Raw genomic sequence first — 17,671 nt, 5'->3', positions numbered from 1 at the left:
TTTATAACACACCCACAGCAACCAACTGTATTCATATTTTGAACTCTTTTCTTTATACTAAACTACTTTGAATTCAAGAGTACTAAAATCTAATTCAGGGCCACAGGTTAACCAGCACCCCTTTCTTCATCCTCCTAACCCATTTTAGTCATCATCTTAACCCATTGGTCAATCTTATTTTACCTGCAATTCAGTAATGAAAATTATAATCAACTCTAACCCAAAATTAATCTGCATTTTGCTTCAGAAAGGATGTTTGTTTTTGCCAGGGACGTTTCCTATTCTCCACTTAGAAACAGGGAAAGAAAACTATGTTGTCCTCTAAGCCTTTCATTCAAGCCTCACAACAGGATAGGTATTATTATTCCACAAGATAGCTATTATTATTCTCATTTTCAGTGATGAGAAAACTGAAGCTCTGAGTAGTCAACTTGTCCAACAGCAGCTGGTAAATGACATAAGCCAGGTCTGAACAGGTCAATCTGCTTCCAATACTATGTTCTTTCCACTATACTACATAGCTTCAACTGCTGTTTCTAATAATAACAGTCATAATACTCCACTTCCACCTTATATTTGTACAGTGCGGTATACCTTTCAAATCATTTTCATCTGTAATATTTCTCTGGGTTCCTAAAACTATCCTTCAAGCAACTTAGGCAAAGGAAAACAACAACAACAAAAATAACCTAATATCACAGAGAAAGGATTATTGGGCACAAACAACAGCTAATAACAGCAGCTATGTTTATTGAGCACTTGAGCTGAACATTTTACAGTGTTGTCTCATGTAATTCTCATTACAATCCTGTGAAACAAGAATAATAACAATCTCATCTCTTTTACAGATGAGGTAACAAGGCTCAAAAAATTCTGTAGTTCACACAGCTAGGAAACAGCAGTACCCCGAACTTGGAATTCAGGTTCGGGTACTGGTTAGCTCACAAGCCCATGTTCTTCTCTACAACCTCAGCCAGTACTGCCTCCCTCCCTCACGGTGCTCCTCATAGAATATTATGCTTTCACTGTAATTAAGTTAAACTAAAATTAGTTGGAGTTCCAAGTTAAAATCTGTATGCATTCCCCAACCCACTATTAAATAAAAGTGGTAGAAGCAGCAAACAGGTGGCAGGATAATATCGACCCGGAATTTAAAAGAAATTCTTCACTGGAAAACCGACATGTAGATAATCAGAAACTCAATATTTTGGAGGGAAATCAAACCATCAAGCTCCCAGGACTGCCCTCTTATGGGGCAAGAAACATTACCCTGACCATTTAACAAATGAACATATTATTCTAACATACATTCAATATCAAGAAATTATTTAACATATCCTATGCAATAGTTAAAGTTATCAAGGATGGAAAAGATCCATTCCAGTTTTTTTCTAAGTTGCCCAGGTACATCCATAAGTATTTTTAAAATTAGGTTAAAATACTGGGGCCAGGACCACTAACCTCTAGATGTTCATTTCTGGGGCTCCTTTCTATGTACTCATAAAATTATACCAGGCACACTTTATTGTCATATAGTCATACTTGTTTTTAATCATGGGTACTACGGAATAAAAAGTACATGAAAAAATAAATAATATTTAAAAATAATAGAACTACATAAAAATGCTTTTAAATAAAAGCTTTGTTAGTATTAGTCCTGTGAAACTGACACTCCTTTAAATACACAGTAACATAAAAGAAATAACCTAAAGTTAGAAAGAAATGTTGATGAAGATTTGTGAAACCATTTTTATTGAGGATAAAATAAATTTCATTTATTTGGTGATATTTAACCATTTAAGATATAGAAAGCACCTGTCACAAAGCCCTGTAATTCACCAGGGATCGAATCCATGTTTTTTAGGACAATAAACTGGAACAGTGAAAAACTAAGAGCGTATTAAAATTTCAATTAAGACAATGGCAGTGAAAAAAGAAAAGTGAAATTATGCATACTGAAAATTAAGAGAAAAAGCTTTAAGAGAAGTTTGGAGATACAATATGATACTGTTGGGAAATAGATTTTTTTCTTGAGAAACAAAAATTTGTACAAACACAAAGTAGACACTGGCAGTAAGGGTGGGAAGAAAAATGAATAAGTGACTAAAACCATTATGTATGCACAAACTTGGAAACCTCAGGGAAAATTCAGCAACTCTTGAATTTTCTCTCTCAGTACCTCTCCTTCATTTCCAACACTAATAAATAAATAGCACAACTCCAATGATCGGAGTATCCCTGGAGAATAATAAACCATGCAGGTATTATTATTTTAAAAATATTAACATCACCAATTTGGAATAATACAACTAGAAACTTCCAGAACATTTTTGAAGATTCTCTTCTATTTTACCTTCAATTTTTCAAATTTGGCTTTTTAAAAAAACAAGTTGAATTTTTATTCAAATACTCCTTTCTTAATAAGAACACATTTTAACAGTCTAGTGGTTGCACACGGGCTTTATTTTCCTTTAAAAGAATTTCAATGACCTACTCTACCCTTCTTCCACCTGGTAATTTGTACTCCAGCACAGAGGAGAAAGCCAAGATATAACTGACAACCTAGGACATAGTACATTGACTCTTGAGCAACACAGGTTTTAACTGCACTTATATGCAGTTCCACGTATATGCAGATCTTTTTTTCAATAGTAAATATTTCAGTATTACACAATAGTTGGCTGGTTGAATCAGCAGATGCAGAACCACATACTATATACAGAAAGGGACTATAAATTATCTGTGGTGTTTCAACTGTGGGGAGGGTGGGCACTCCTAACCCCTACATTGTTCAAGGATCAACTGCTTTTCAAAAAGTCATCTTCCTTTCTATGGAGTCCGCTTATTAACAGTGTTTTAAGTTCAGAGAAGAAAGAGGAATTTTATTCTACATAGGCACATAAGAAATATTTAAACTATAAACCACCACCTATCCCAAACAAACCAAAGGAATCTCATTAATGTCCCACACAAACTATCTTAGGAAGGGAGGAGTATTTCCCCATCCCAAGCCCCCTACAAGCAAAGACACACCAATGCAGAGAGAGATCATTTCTCAAGTGATTCACAGGCATTTATAAGGTGGCATATTGAAGAACACCAACGTGAAGACCAACGTACCTTCTGTTCCAGCAGGGCCTTTATTTATGGAGGAGTTGTGAAGTGACAAGTGCAAAAACCACATCTATTTTATTCATCCACTAGCTCGCACACTACCCTGCATAGGCATTCAAGAAATATGTCTGAGTAAAATGCCATTCAAGGATAGCAAGAGAGAAAAAGAATACAGCTGATGTAGACTCTTTATTTCCTTAAACTATAGACAGATATATTGAGAATTATCTACATTTAGTATAAGAATCTTAATGTATAAGGAGGCAACTCTGCCAATGCAGAGACTGAATACTATGGAAGGTCATTAAGAATCAAGTGCTGATCAGTCCACCTACAGAACCAAGACAATGAAAGTGATGGTCTGGACAAGACTAGAAGTGAGACAATTCCCACCTGGTGGGACTTTCTTAGTTCATTGCCTTACAAAGTTGGAAGGTAGATATTAGAGCTACAAAATATCAGTTTATTACATATGTGATCATGCTTATTTTATATGTGAATAACATATATGTATTTTATATGTTTGTTTTGCATGTAACCATATTCTGGAGTATGGATTATCACTCTCAATGTAGCCTTGTGTTTATTTTTTTACTTTGGAACTCAGTGCTTTGTATTTACAGAAGAAAAATAATAAAGGAAAAGTCTAAAGCTAAAAAAAAAAAAGCCCTGTAATTATTAAACACTATAAAGAATATGCTCATGCAAATTACCAATGCTTGAAAAATTCAAAACACTACTGCTAAGTTTTTAGAATATGATATAATATTCACTAGAAGTATCTCTAGCCTCACAATTGTGGAAACAAAACCAATTCAGTTTGCTAAAAAAAAAAAATCTCTGGAGCAAATGAAATAAACTTCCAAGGAGATTCCAAGAGAATGGTAATTTTTAAAGCTATTTTAAAATATCTGTTAAAATGAAGTTTCAGTGCACAAAAATAGAAAAAAATGAAAGGCTTTGAGAAGACTTTGGTGAGTCACAGGAAGAAAAGCAAATCCAGCTGCACTCCATAAACTAAAGATTTGTATCTAGAACTTCGGATAAGTATTAAATCAGAAACAACTATCTGAATAGTTAACATCTAGTACCCATTTTTAAAACCTACTCTAGGGTAGCTATTCTTGGGAAAACATTCATTAAACTCTTAAAACCACAAACACAGATAAATAAATTTTGGTAACTAAAGAACGTCCAAGGTGTGTAAAACACGTACACACACACAAGAAGATTCTGAATCCTATAGAATAAAGAAGGAACAATTATAGAATACAATATTGATGAAAAGCATTTGGCAATACAGCAGTAATGAGCAATATGAGAAGAGAGATGTGGATGTCTGAATCCTAATTCATTAGAATCTAACCACAAAGAATTAAGTATTATAGCACTTAAGAACCTACAACCAACTTATCTTTATTAACTGGGCCCAGAATTAAGAACACAGACTAGTCAGTATTCCTCAACCTTGAGTAACATTTGGAATATTTTTAAAGGGTAAAAATTCAGTCATCCAGTATTGCCTTAAATGATTTTTATTAAAATGTTATTTAAATATGTATTAATATAAAAATTATAAACACTGTATGGTTATGGTTCTTAAACAACTAAAATAAATAAAATTACAAATTGAATACAAAACTTATTCAAAGTGGCATTAATTTACTATGACAGGTGATGGTACTTGACTTAAACTAAATTGCAATTCCCAGTAATGAAAATGGTTCTGACCGTCTGGGGCGGTTCTTTGGAATAAGGGAATCCTATGGTAAAGATGCTATTCTCTCACCACTATTCTCTATTCGAACTATATGAAACTTTTATTTATTTAACACACTGCTTTTACCAGGTCTCCTGACTGGGCCCACAAGATTCTCTCTTAACTCTTGACACAAGAAAAAGATTGGTGAGGAGCATACCACAATCATTACTAATCACTTTAGTGGCTTCTAGAAAGGGCTAAAGATTTGGGTGGGAGGGACTACAAATGAAATGGACTCCCTGAACCCAAAAAGCAATGAGAGGAGCCCAGGGGAGGCTAGGTCTGGTGGTAGCAGTTAACTGCCAGAAGCAAAGTGGGCATGGTGACTCTCACAGGCAGCAAGGTGGATATTGGGAATATTAGGTAATCTCAGGCTTCGTTGTGATAGGCAGAAATCCCTGTCTATATTTAAATGGTCAGATTCAAGAATTCAAATCAATAGCCATCCCACTAAGATGTTTTGATTTAAATAACCAAAAACAAACAACTCCAGGTCTAGTGAACAGAGACCTCTCTGAGACACTACAGTGGAGAGTCTTGGCCTCTCACTCAAATCTAAGACCCACAGTTCTTAATGAAGAGGAGGCCAAATCCCTCTGGAAGATTTTTTTCCCGAATGCATCTCTGGCCATTACCCAGGTAATGATGAGTTGGCAAAAGGAAAATACCCAATCCTCTTGAGGATTATTACCTACTAGCTCTGAGCTAACGTTAATTAGTAGGAATTAAGAATACCACTGGTCCCATTACTAAGGCACAACTTTTCTGGGTAAAGTTCTGGGCACTTCTCTAGAGTGCCCAGCTGTCCAACAAGTGCTTTCCACATTGTCCAGTCAGAACTTGCACGTCTCCCAGCTCTGGGAGAACTCTGACAGTTGTACAGCTTATAGCGCCCAAGTATCCTATGTGTGTGCTGCTTAGTTTTCAGTAACAGACTCAAGTGGGCACCTTAGATTTCTGAAGCCTTTCTGTGCATGCTCTCTCCTCTTCTGCATTCTGTCCCACAATTTCCAGCTGCCTCAGCCTCCCCCAGATCTGATCCGTCTCTTCAACTCAGCAGTGCCAGCACCCTGTGCTCGAGTTCCCCCTCTCTGTGCTGCTATTTGGAAAGTACCTCTCAGCAGAAAGTCAGAGTGATCACAGCTCTCACCTCATTTGTTCTCTCACTCATAGGGATCACAATCCTGTGCTCCCTGTACTCTAAGCAGAATATAGTTGTTTCATATATATTTTATCCAGTTTTCTATTTGTTTACAGCATATTATTCTAGCTTAGCAGAAGCAGACATTTCCAATCTATCCATTTTGCCTCGTCTATCCCTTGTTCAGCATACCCCAAACTACTACTTCCCTACACTTTGCTAGGCAACTCCTTGTGGCTTATTTTTCCCTGCCTTGGTCATTTTCTTCCCATCCAACACAACCCAACTCTTACATCACCTTAACTTTGGAAGTCTTCAATTTTCTCTAGAGAGAGATTTTTTCCTCTTTCTCTGCCTCTACAGCATATTGTTCACACATACTACAGCATATATCTCAATATCCTCTATTTGCATGTCTCCCCACTAAAATGACTTTCTAATAATAACGGTAACTGCTAACATGTGACTACTTTCTACATTCCAGGTACTCTTCTAAGTACTTTGCCTATACTTGCCCATTTACTCTTCATAAAACCCTAAGATATAGGTACTATTATTATCTTCATTTTACAAATGAGGAAACTAAGGCACAGAGAGGTAAAGTAAATTGCCTGAGATCCCATACCTTGGCAGTGGTAGAGTCAGGATATGCATCTAAACAGTCTGATTCCAGAGCTCATGCTCACTATACTGCCTCTCACGAATTCCTGAAGGGCAGCAACTATGTCTTATTCTTATTTGTATATCCATGCCCAGAGCACCTCAAATATTTGTGGAATGAATTAAAATTTATAATTTTCTCGAAGTCTTCCAAGAAAAAGTCCTTCATAAGTAATGTAGGCTTTCAGTACAGTAATTACAGAACTGAATCTAGAAAGGGTCTTTCATAAACATGGGAGAGACTAAAATTAAATTTCTAATAATAAATTCAAAGCGCTCTAAAGAAGTTTACCATGCAGAAAAAGACTAATAAGGTTTTTTAGGTAGCTAAGTAACTAGTGAACTCAGTCAGGAACAAAAAGTCTCTACCCAGGAATCAATACCCTCTAAGAGAGAGACTAAATGTCATAATTTGTCTCCAATAAATGCATACCAAATTGATCCCATCTATCTAAATCTAAAATAGAGATCACAGTTTTTCCAAGGCAAAAGTAAAAAGACAGAATATTTAAACAAAAATTTAATCCTAAGAGCCAAATCTGTCAAGAGTAACCAATGAACACAAAGCCACATTGCTCAATGGACTTAGCTATGTTAAATAACAAGAATTTAACCAATTCTATATGAAAAAAAGTATTGTTATTATCTTTGAAACAATTAAGTGTCCTCCATATGTTTATTAAAAGCTCTTAAGTTCTTGACAGTAGATAGTATATGCAGTGAATTTATAAAAGCTATAAGTACTTAAAAATAATACTGATTTATAGAAATTTAAGTGACTAAAACTAAAAATATAGATTTTGCACAAATGGATAATTACATTTAATTAGCAAGATAGTGATGGCCCATAGGGTTCAAGCTGCACTGGGAGAAAGTGGGGACTGATGCACTGTCACTACCTTCAACCTCTCCCACACTACCCATCCACATCACATACCTGGACTTTGACATCATCCTACATATAATATACCACTGTCTAGCTTGGACAGGTCCACAATCCCTCATCCAAAGTTCTTGAAACCAAACGTCTTTCAGAATTTGAAATTTTTCGATTTCAGGAAGGTGCAATTCACCCAGCACTCCAGAAAAATCTGGGGCAGCACCCTGTAATCAAACACATTAATATTTCTGTAGCAAAATGCAAGAATATTCACATTAAGTGGGATAAAGAAGACTATAAGTGATCTCACATCAGTTCAGGTCAGATTTATGAGTCTAAGAAAACATTTTTTCTGAGCTTTCAGGATTTTTAAACAGTAGGAAAAGGATGATAGATTTGTACTATCAATACATACTGCATTCAATCTGCTCATTCCCTGCCTGAGAAGTGACAATAGCTCCCTTAGCTGCTATGTTCAGTTACAACACTAATTTCTACTAGTCCAGAACTGGTAACACTTTTGGAAATCATTTAGCCAAACTTTCTACTTCACTGCTTAGGACACTACAGCCCAGAGATGGAATAACTTGCCTAAGGTCACACTGCTACGTACTGACAGAGATGAAACTGGAACATACAAGCTTCCTGTCTCCTAGGCTTACTTACTGGTTTGTTCATTCATCCATCCATCCATCCATTCATTCTCTCTCTTTTCAAAGTGATTTATTTTAGCTTTTCAAAATAACGAAATAATGATAGACTCACAGAAAGATGCAAAAATAGTACAGTCTTCCCTAGGTATCCACAGGGGCATTGGTTACAGGACCCCCTGAGGATACCAAAATTTGTGTTGCTCAAGTCCTTTTTATAAAAGGGCGTAGTATCTGCATATAACCTATGTGCATCCTCCAGTATACTTTTTTTTTTTTTTTTTTTGCGGTACGCGGGCCTCTCACTGCCGTGGCCTCTCCTGTTGTGGAGCACAGGCTCCGGACACGCAGGCTCAGCAGCCATGAGGCACGGGCCCAGCCGCTCCGCGGCACGTGGGATCCTCCCGGACCGGGTTACGAACCCGTGCCCCCTGCATCGGCAGGTGGACTCTCAACCACTGCGCCACCAGGGAAGCCCCAGTATACTTTTTTTATTTTTTTGGCTGCATTGGGTCTTCGTTGCTGCACACGGGCTTTCTCTAGTTGCGGCGAGTGGGGGCTACTCTTCTGCAGTGCGCAGGCTTCTCATTGCGGTGGTCTCTCTTATTGCGGAGCACGAGCTCTAGGCACGCGGGCTTCAGTAGTTGTGGCTCATGGGCTCTAGAGCGCAGGCTCAGTAGTTGTGGCGCACAGGCTTAGTTTCTCTGCAGCACATGGGATCTTCCTGCACCAGGGCTCGAACCCACGTCCCCTGCATTGGCAGGCGGATTCTTAACCACTGTGCCACGAGGTAAGCCCCCTCCAGTATACTTTAAATCATCTCTAGCTTACTTACAATACCTAATACAATGTAAATATCATGTAAATAGTAGTAAATACAATGTAAATGTTATATATAAATAGTTGCCTGGCTCAGCAAATTCAAGTTTTGCTTTTGGGGAATTTTTTTCCCCCAAATATTCTCAATCCATGGTTGGCTGAATCCACAGACACAGAACTCGTGGTTAAGGACTGACTGTATAAAAAGTCCTTATGTATCTTTCATCCAGCTTCCCCCAATATATAGCTGTAGTACAATATCAAAACCTAAAAATTAACATTGGTATATTATTGTTAACAAAACTACAGACCTTATTCCATTTTCAGCACTTTTCAAAAACCTGTATTCATTTGTGTGTAGGTATATACTGTTCTACACAACTTTATACCATGTATTGATTCATGTACCTACCATCACAATCACGATACTAAACTGTTCCATCACCACAATATACTCCTTTGTATTTACACTCCTCCCTGTTCCCCACAGTTTATGACTTAGTAGCCACTAATCTGTTCTCTATCTCTATAGTTTTGTCATTTTGAAAATGTTGTATAAATGGAATCATACTTTTGAAATTGACTTTTTCCTTAGTTGTGGTAAAATACACATAAAATTTACCATCTTAGCTATTTTTAAGTATACAGTTTGGTAGTGTTAAGTATATTCACATTAATAGTTCATTTCTTTTCATTGTTGAGTAGTATTCCATTGTATGGTTGTACCACAGTTTGTTCAACCACTCACCTTTGAATGACATATGGGTTGTTTCCAGTTTTTGGCTGTTACAAATAAGGTTGCTACAAGCATTCATGATAGGTTTTGATATAAGTTATTATTTCTCTGGGATAAATGCTCACAAGTGTGATAGCTGGGTTGTATGTTAAGTGTATGTTTAATTTTATAAAAAATTGCCACGCTGTATTCCAGAGTGGCTGTACCATTTTTACATTCCCATCAGCAATGTATGAGAAATCTAGTTTCTCACGAGGACTTCATATTGTATTTTTTATTTTAGCCATTCTAATAGGTTTGTAGTGGTATCTCATCATGGTTTTAACTTACATTTTTCTAATGGCTAATAATGTTGAACAACTTTTCATATGCTTACTTGCCATCTTTAAAGGCTCTTTTTGCCCATTTCCTAATTGTATTGTTCGTTCTCTTACCACTGAGTTTAGAGAGTTCTTTACATATTCTGGATACAAGTCCTTCTTCAGATAGTGATTTGCAAATGTTTTCTTCCTGTGGCTAATCTTTTCATCCTATTACAAGGTCTTTTTGCAGAGCGAAGTTTTCAATTTTGATTAAGTCCAATTATTATATTTTTTCTTTAGTGAACTGCATTTTTGGTTTCATGTCTAAGAACTGTTTACCTAGCCCTAGGTCCCAAAAATGTTCTCCTATGTTTTCTTAAGTTTTATAGTTTTACATTTCACATTCAATTCCATTTTACATAGACCTTTCTTTTTAATATGGTGTGAGGTTTAGGTCAAGGTTCATTTTCTTGCCTATACTGTCCAATTGTTCCAGCAGCATTTGTTGAAAAGACTATCCTCCCTCCATCGAATTGCTTTTGCACCTTTGTCAAAAATCAATTGGGTATTATTTGTGTTGATCTATTTCTGAGTTCTCTATTCTGTTCCCTCAATCTGTCTATTCCGCTGCCAATACAACACTGTCTTGATCAATTAAGCTATATATATTAGGCTTAACATAAGGTAGAATGACTCCTCCCACTTTCTTCTTTGTTTTTTTTTTCAATATTGTTTTAGCTATTCTAGCTCCATTCATGCTGTTCATTTTACTTTACTGTACTGCTTATTCTTGCTTTTAAGGTCCTCCCTATGCCTAGTAGAGGTATGACAGCCTGAGAAAGAAGAAAAAAGAATCAAGAAGAAAAAAAATTGTAATATAGTACCACCACTCTAAAACACTACCCATGTAATTTCTATCCATCTATCCCAATCACATCCCAGTTTCTTCATGAAAGGTCCTCTACTATTCCAGCCACTTTAATTTTTTTATTTTTGTTACTGAGGTATAGTTAATGTACAATAGTGTATGTTTCAGGTGTACAACATAGTGAATCACAATTTTTAAAGGTTATACCCCATTCACAGTTATTATAAAATATTAGCTATATTCCCTGTGTTATACAACATATTCTTGTAGCTTATTTATTTTATACTTAGTAATTTGTACCTCTTAATCCCCTACCCCTATCTTGCCACTCCCCCCTTCCCTCTCCTTACTAGTAACCACCAGATTGTTCTCTGTACCTGTTAATTTGTTTCTTTTTTTGTTATATTCACTAGATTGTTTTATATTTTATTCCACATTAAGTAATATCATACAGGGTTTACCTTTCGCCAGGCCACTTCAGTATCTCTAAATGCAATAGCTAATATATCTCTACTACTCATTAGTAACAAGTCATTTACCTCCTTTTGATATTTGTAAATATATTTGTGTCCAACACAATGTCTATTCTCAAAGGACATGGTCCATGTTTTAGAATTCTTTATATTCCTCCATAAGCTTTAACAAACATTGAATTAAGGATTATTTATCTAATTGGAACTTACAACACAGAGAAACTAGAACATGTATAACAAGAGTAAAAAATTAGCTAATTGCTACATTGTTCCTAGTAATAAGATCATTATCTCACTAAATCTCAAGATTTTAAATTTAATCTCATTTCTCAATTAAATTGTTATAAAAGTATACTTCTAGGCCTTTTTCCTTTTTCTTGGTGAGATAACTTAGGTAAAGAAAGAGAAGGTAGTGAATACTGAATTATGGTGATTTCCTTTTTTTCTCCTTCTGTTTGCCAAAAATGTCACTATACATCTAAATTTTAGGGCCATAAGATATGATTCACCCCTAATATATCAATACCATGTATATCTACCCAAAAAGTAAAATGACCCACGGGATTAGAATGTTGATTTAAGTAAATAATGTAAAATGGAACTAGTAAAAGAATTTACCAAATCCAATTTCCTATGGTCCTAACTATATTAACTCTATGGGGTATTTGTGTCCTTTGGATAGCATCCTGAGAGGCTCTCTCTCTTAATTATCAATGCTTTCTTTGCTCACAAGATTTCAACAAAGTAAGGTGCAGTACGTGAAACAATATAGCTGCTTAATCCATGTTTTTTAGCTATAATTTACAATAACCACAATCTGCCTACCCTATGGATCAGATGCCTGCTTCTTTGCTAAAACAGATATATGCACAACCCCCTCCCCAAAAGTTTTTTGTTCATTAGCTGCCTGTGAGTTTAGACTGTTTAAATAATTTAAATAAATGTAATAAAACTATATGCAGATTAGCTCCTCCTTTTCTTACAAAATAATCTATATATGTTACTACAACTTTGCTGAAACTTACTATTTTGTTCCTCTTCAATTCTTTCACTGTAATATGGGACTAGGCAGGCAGGGTAGGCTACATACAGTCAGGGAAGTTTCAGAGCCATCAGTCTTACAAGCTTTCATCTAGGGTGTCTCTGGTGCCCTCAGAAGGAATCTTCTCTAAGACCCCAAATGATGCTCTGACATTTAAGTAGACGAACTGCAATTCTCAGAATACATACATTAATAAGGCTCTTTCTAGTTCTGCCCTTTTCACTTCAACACTTTATTACAGAGACCACAATATGCATCTGCACAATGTAATATACAGTCCAGGAGGATTGGAGCCAGGAACCCCCACAGATATGAAAATCCAAGGATGCTCAATTCTCTCATATAAAATGGCATATAACCCAAGGCACATCGTCCCCTATACTTTAAATCATCTCTAGATTACCTACAATACCTAATACAATGTAAATTCTATGTAAATAGTTGTAAATACAATGTTAATGCTATAAAAATATTTGCTGGTGCACAGCAAATTCAAGTTTTGTTTTTTGGAACTTTCTGAAATTTTTCTTCCCCTGCATATTTTCGATCCACACTTGGTTCAGTCTGTGGTTGTGGAACCTACAGATCCAGAGGGCTGACTGTACTACTACAACCTCCACCGCTAACACTATCATTCCCATTACATACAGAAAAACCCACTATTTGATTAGCAAAAATTAAGACACTTCATGGTTCGTGTGTTGTGAGAACACAGAGTAACCTGAACTCAGCCACTGCTAGTGAGAACGTACACTGGTACGACCACTTCGAAAACAATTTACTATCTCCTAAAGCTGAACACGTGTGCACACGCGCCTTTATTCTCTCAAGACAAGTACACCAGGAGACGCGTGCTGCATATTCACAGCAGCACTTTTCATAGCACCAAAAACTGCAAACAACCCAAAGGCTGATCGAAAGAAGACTGTGGTATATTTACACAGTAGGATTTTACACACCAGTGAAAAACTAATGAAGTATAGTTAAACATAACAGGGATAAATCTCAGAAACAATGTCGAATTTAAAAGCAAGTCATAAAGGACTGCATGCAATAAACTAGTATATTTATAAATTTCAAAAATGAGCAGAATTATACACATTACTATTTAAGGAAACACTCGTGTAATTTCTGAAGGAAAAATAAACACAACACTCAGCAGAGTGGGGATCAGGGAGATGGACCAGTGAAGAGAGAAGGTTCAATAGGATTGATAAAGTTACACTTCTTCAATTGGGTGGTAAGCTCATTCGTTTCATTAATAAGCTTTAAAATATATACGTATGTGTGTTTTGAGTGTGTATCATCTAGAATCTCTGGAGAACTAACATTCCAGCTTCAGGACAAGTTTAGCCTGCTCATAAAATGACATTCCTGATAACTGGGAATGATGCCAAGAAATAAAATCACTCTACTATTGCTATTTGGTAACTAGTAACAAAGAAATAGCAAGTGTCTCATAAAAAATTAAAGCAAGAGGATGAGCAAGGGAAGTGAGGGTGGCTATAAAAGGGCAACGTGAGGGATGCTTCTAGTGATGGAAACGTTCTGCATCTTGACTGTATCAGTGTCAATATCCTGCTTGGGGGGAGAAACTGCATAAAGGGTACATTGGCTCTCTCTGCATTATTTCTTCCAACTGCATGTGAATCTCCAATTATTTCAAAAGTGTTTTTTTTTTTTAAAGAAAACATTTTTTAAAAAGATAATTTTTGTCCAGGATTTCTCCACCTTGGTACTACTGACATCTTGGTGCACCTAATACTTCATTGTAGGGGGCTGTCCTGGGCATTGTAGGGTGTTTAACAACATCCCTGGCCTCTACCTACTAAACACCAGTAGCATGCCCCAGTTGCGACATCTCCATACACTGCCAAATGTTCCCTAGTGGGCAGACTGCACCATTTGAGAACCAATGCTCCAGTCATAAAAGTGAAGAACTGTGGAAATATTCTCAATTGAAGGAGACTAAAGAGACATGACAACTAAAGTAATACCTCATCTTAGGCTGGATCCTGTACTAAAGAGGAAAGAACGCTATAAAAAAAACATTATTGGGTCAATTAACAAAAGTGGACTATCAATGGTAGATTAAATAAAAGTACTGTATCAATATTAAAAGTAAGCTGATTAATGTAGTTATGTAAAGAATATCCCTATGCTTATGAAATGAAGTACTTGGGGGTAAAGGACCATGACATATGCAATGTACCCCAAAATGATTCAGGAAAAATATATCTGTGTGTGTGTGTGTGTGTGTGTGTGTATGTATTCTGTTTACATATACATGTGAATAGTATACGTATGTATGTATACCATAGGTGAATATGATTATAAAGTATGTTCTTTGTATTATTTTTATTCTTGCAAATTTTCAGTATGTTTGAAATTATTTATTAATAAAAAGTTGGAGTTTTTAAAAATGGAACCAAAAGTTGTGGTCCTTAAAGTCCTAATGGCAGATTTCACAGTAGTAGTTCAGCATAAGTGACAAAAATCCCGAGGGGAAAATGACTACTGACTAGATAAATTCCTACTTCAAGCCTGAGACAAACGTTGCAAGTAACTAACTTTCGGCCTATCTCCCCCTCCCCATTCTTTTTAGAGGTGACCTCTCGAATAATGCGGAACCAAAAATAAACCTATCCTACTTTTAAAAGACTATTTCTAGGAAGCGACTCAAACCCACATCCCTACTCGATTTCTCCACAAATCACTGTGACTTCACCTTCAGTAGTTAAGAAGCAAAAACGCGAAAAGCGCACGTGTTCTCATTCTTCCTCCGCAAACAGAGTTAGTAAGTTAAGGTGAGTAGAATAGAGAAGACACAACATCGAATGCCTAGGATGGCTGACGAAAGGAAGAGGTAAAAAGGGATAAGCAGGCAGTCAGTCTCAGAGAGGGAGAAAAGGGTGTATAGGCCAGAAAAAAGGACCCGAGTGTGTGCGAGTGTGTCAGGGCGAGAGGGAGTAGCTCACCTGGCTGTGGTAAGCAGAGGGTGCTGAGTCCCCACCAGCTTCCGCACCTGCATAGCGATGTTGCTGAGCTCGTCGCTCAGCAGGCAGCGGAGGCTCATGAAGGACGTGGGGTAGCCCACGATCTTCTCCGCCTCTGACACCACTTGGTTCCAGTGGGCCGGGGACCTGGAGGACTGACCACGCCAGGAGACCACCGAGGAGATGGTGTCGAGGGGGCCACGTCGGGGCCCCGAGGCCCCGAGATAACAGGGCAAGCGCAAAAGCAGCTGCCGAAGGCTCATAGTTTGAGTCTGGGGGTGTCAGGGACTTGAGGGTGTCCGGAGGTGGCGCGGGAAACAAGCTAGAAGCAGATGAGGAACTTGCGGGAACTAGAGGAAGCAGCGCTTCTTGACCCTCACAGGAGGGTCGGTTTCTGGAGCCGTGACCAGAAACGAACTTTAACTGCAGCTTTCTGCAGCCTGGGTTAGACAGACAACAGCCCCAAGTCAGCGCTGCCCACCGCCATCTAGGGTAGCAGCCACAGCACTGCCTAAGTGGGGAACGCCATATTGTGAGCGTCAAACGCGGCTTGCCGTAAAGACGGAGGCGGGCTTTTCTGCGGCAAAGAATTTTTTCCTACTTTACGGCGCAGCCGTGAACGGCCCGGAGGGGCGGGGCTTTGGAGGTGAACCCCGGAAGGCGAGGCAGGATGAAAACATCAGCTCCTCCCACATTCTCGTCCCTGCCTGCGAGGACAGAGGGTGACAGAGACCGGGTTGTGGGTCCCGAGTGGTGCCCCAGCCCCTTGAATCTGGGACGAGTCTGAATCGTCGTAGGATTCCCACCGCGCAGCGCAGAGTGGGCACGCATAAATATGTGTCGTGAACGAGGGTCGGTGTCTACTAATGGTCTTTTCGCGGCCTCCAGCCCTCCGGAAGGAAGGGCTCAGGCGGAGGCGCCAGCTCCTCTGGGAAGCCATCGGCCGCCAAGCCCTGGCAGTGGTGGTGGACTGGCGTGAGGGCCGCCTCTCGGACTGTGGGGCTTCAGGAGCTGTGCGCCACGGCTTATGTGGAGTGAGGTGGGAGGCAGAATCCGGACGTGGGGCTGAGCGCTCGTGACCTCTGCTCCCAACCTAGGAAAGGTGGCGTAGCCCCGCAGAAAGGGTGTTTTTTGTTTTTTATTTCCCCAGGGTGTGTCCTCATTCCTTGTCTCTGGCCGCCTCACTGAGCCTCAGTTCCCATGTGTACAGCTCAGGCAGAACCAGCAGTGCCCCCTGAACGAGTGCAGAGAGACACTTGTAGAAGGAAGCTCCGCTCACCGTCGAGAATCCAAAACTACCACTGACTCTAGTGCTTCCACTTACATACAGCCCATGTATTAGTTCATTTAATCCTGAAAACAACCCCGTTAAGTAGATAATATTAGTATTCTCCGTGTTTCACATGAGGAAACTGAGGCACAGCCAAGTCGTGTAAATTGCCTAAGGCCACACTAGGCAGGAAAGTAAACCCAGGTAATCTGGTTTCTGAATCCATGTTCTTAGCTACAACATTACTGTTTAAGTAGCAGGTTACCAACCACTTCTCATTGTTGTCAGCGTGGTCCTGTAATGCTACCTATTCTTTATCATGTATGTCTAGCATCTTGCCCCCTTTCTCATCACCCAAAACAAGTGTTAACAAACCCTTGTTAATAATAAAGATATATTACCGAGTTTTACACCCTAAAAAAATAGCTTGTAAAACTCTCTTTAACTTTCAAAATCCTTTCAAATTCATGATTGATATTTTTAAAATTAGCATCATGCCTAATACTGGACTAGACACGGGCTACATAAAAAAATTCAGACTTAAAAACGGGCAAATTAAGGAGTAATTATTCACTTTGCACAAAAGATGCTTTCTCTAAAAAGGTTTAGCCTCAGACTCCCTTTGAATGGCAAATTTCCCTTGTGATTTAACAATCCAATTTTATTTCCAAAAATTCAGTTTAGGCATAACTTTTCAAGGGTACATTTTAGATAAAGTGAATTATGCTCATAAGTATTAAAAACAGTCTGGCCCAATAAATAAGGCAGGCTGAAGTTCAAAAACAATTCCTGTGAAAGAGATAACACACTCCCGGCAATAAAATTCAGGTCTGTTCTAGATGAAAATAAATGTGGAGAGTGAGATACCTTACCATTCTAAAAAGTTCCAAGGCCTGAGCTTCTGGGTTATCCAAGGTGAAAGAAGTCATGAAAAAAAGGAAGGGAGATAAGGACTGAA

General features: G+C 38.1%; 1 protein-coding gene across 3 annotated transcripts in view; it reads right to left on the bottom strand.

The window, feature by feature from the left end:
- Nucleotides 1-15,966, bottom strand: part of PDSS2 (decaprenyl diphosphate synthase subunit 2) — a 254,894-nt gene extending 238,928 nt beyond the window's left edge. For all 3 annotated transcript variants that reach the window (XM_060030148.1, XM_060030146.1, XM_060030147.1), the window contains exon 1: nucleotides 15,426-15,966. In XM_060030148.1, coding sequence (XP_059886131.1) covers nucleotides 15,426-15,706 — 281 coding nt within the window. In that variant the 5' untranslated portion in view covers nucleotides 15,707-15,966. The remainder of the gene's footprint in view (nucleotides 1-15,425) is intronic.
- Between the last annotated feature and the right edge of the window lie 1,705 nt (nucleotides 15,967-17,671).

Source organism: Delphinus delphis, chromosome 14 (assembly GCF_949987515.2).
Source record: "Delphinus delphis chromosome 14, mDelDel1.2, whole genome shotgun sequence".
NCBI classification, from domain to species: Eukaryota; Metazoa; Chordata; class Mammalia; order Artiodactyla; family Delphinidae; genus Delphinus; species Delphinus delphis.
The sequence above is the reverse complement of the archived record's forward strand: the minus strand, read 5'-3'. Positions and strand labels throughout refer to the sequence as shown.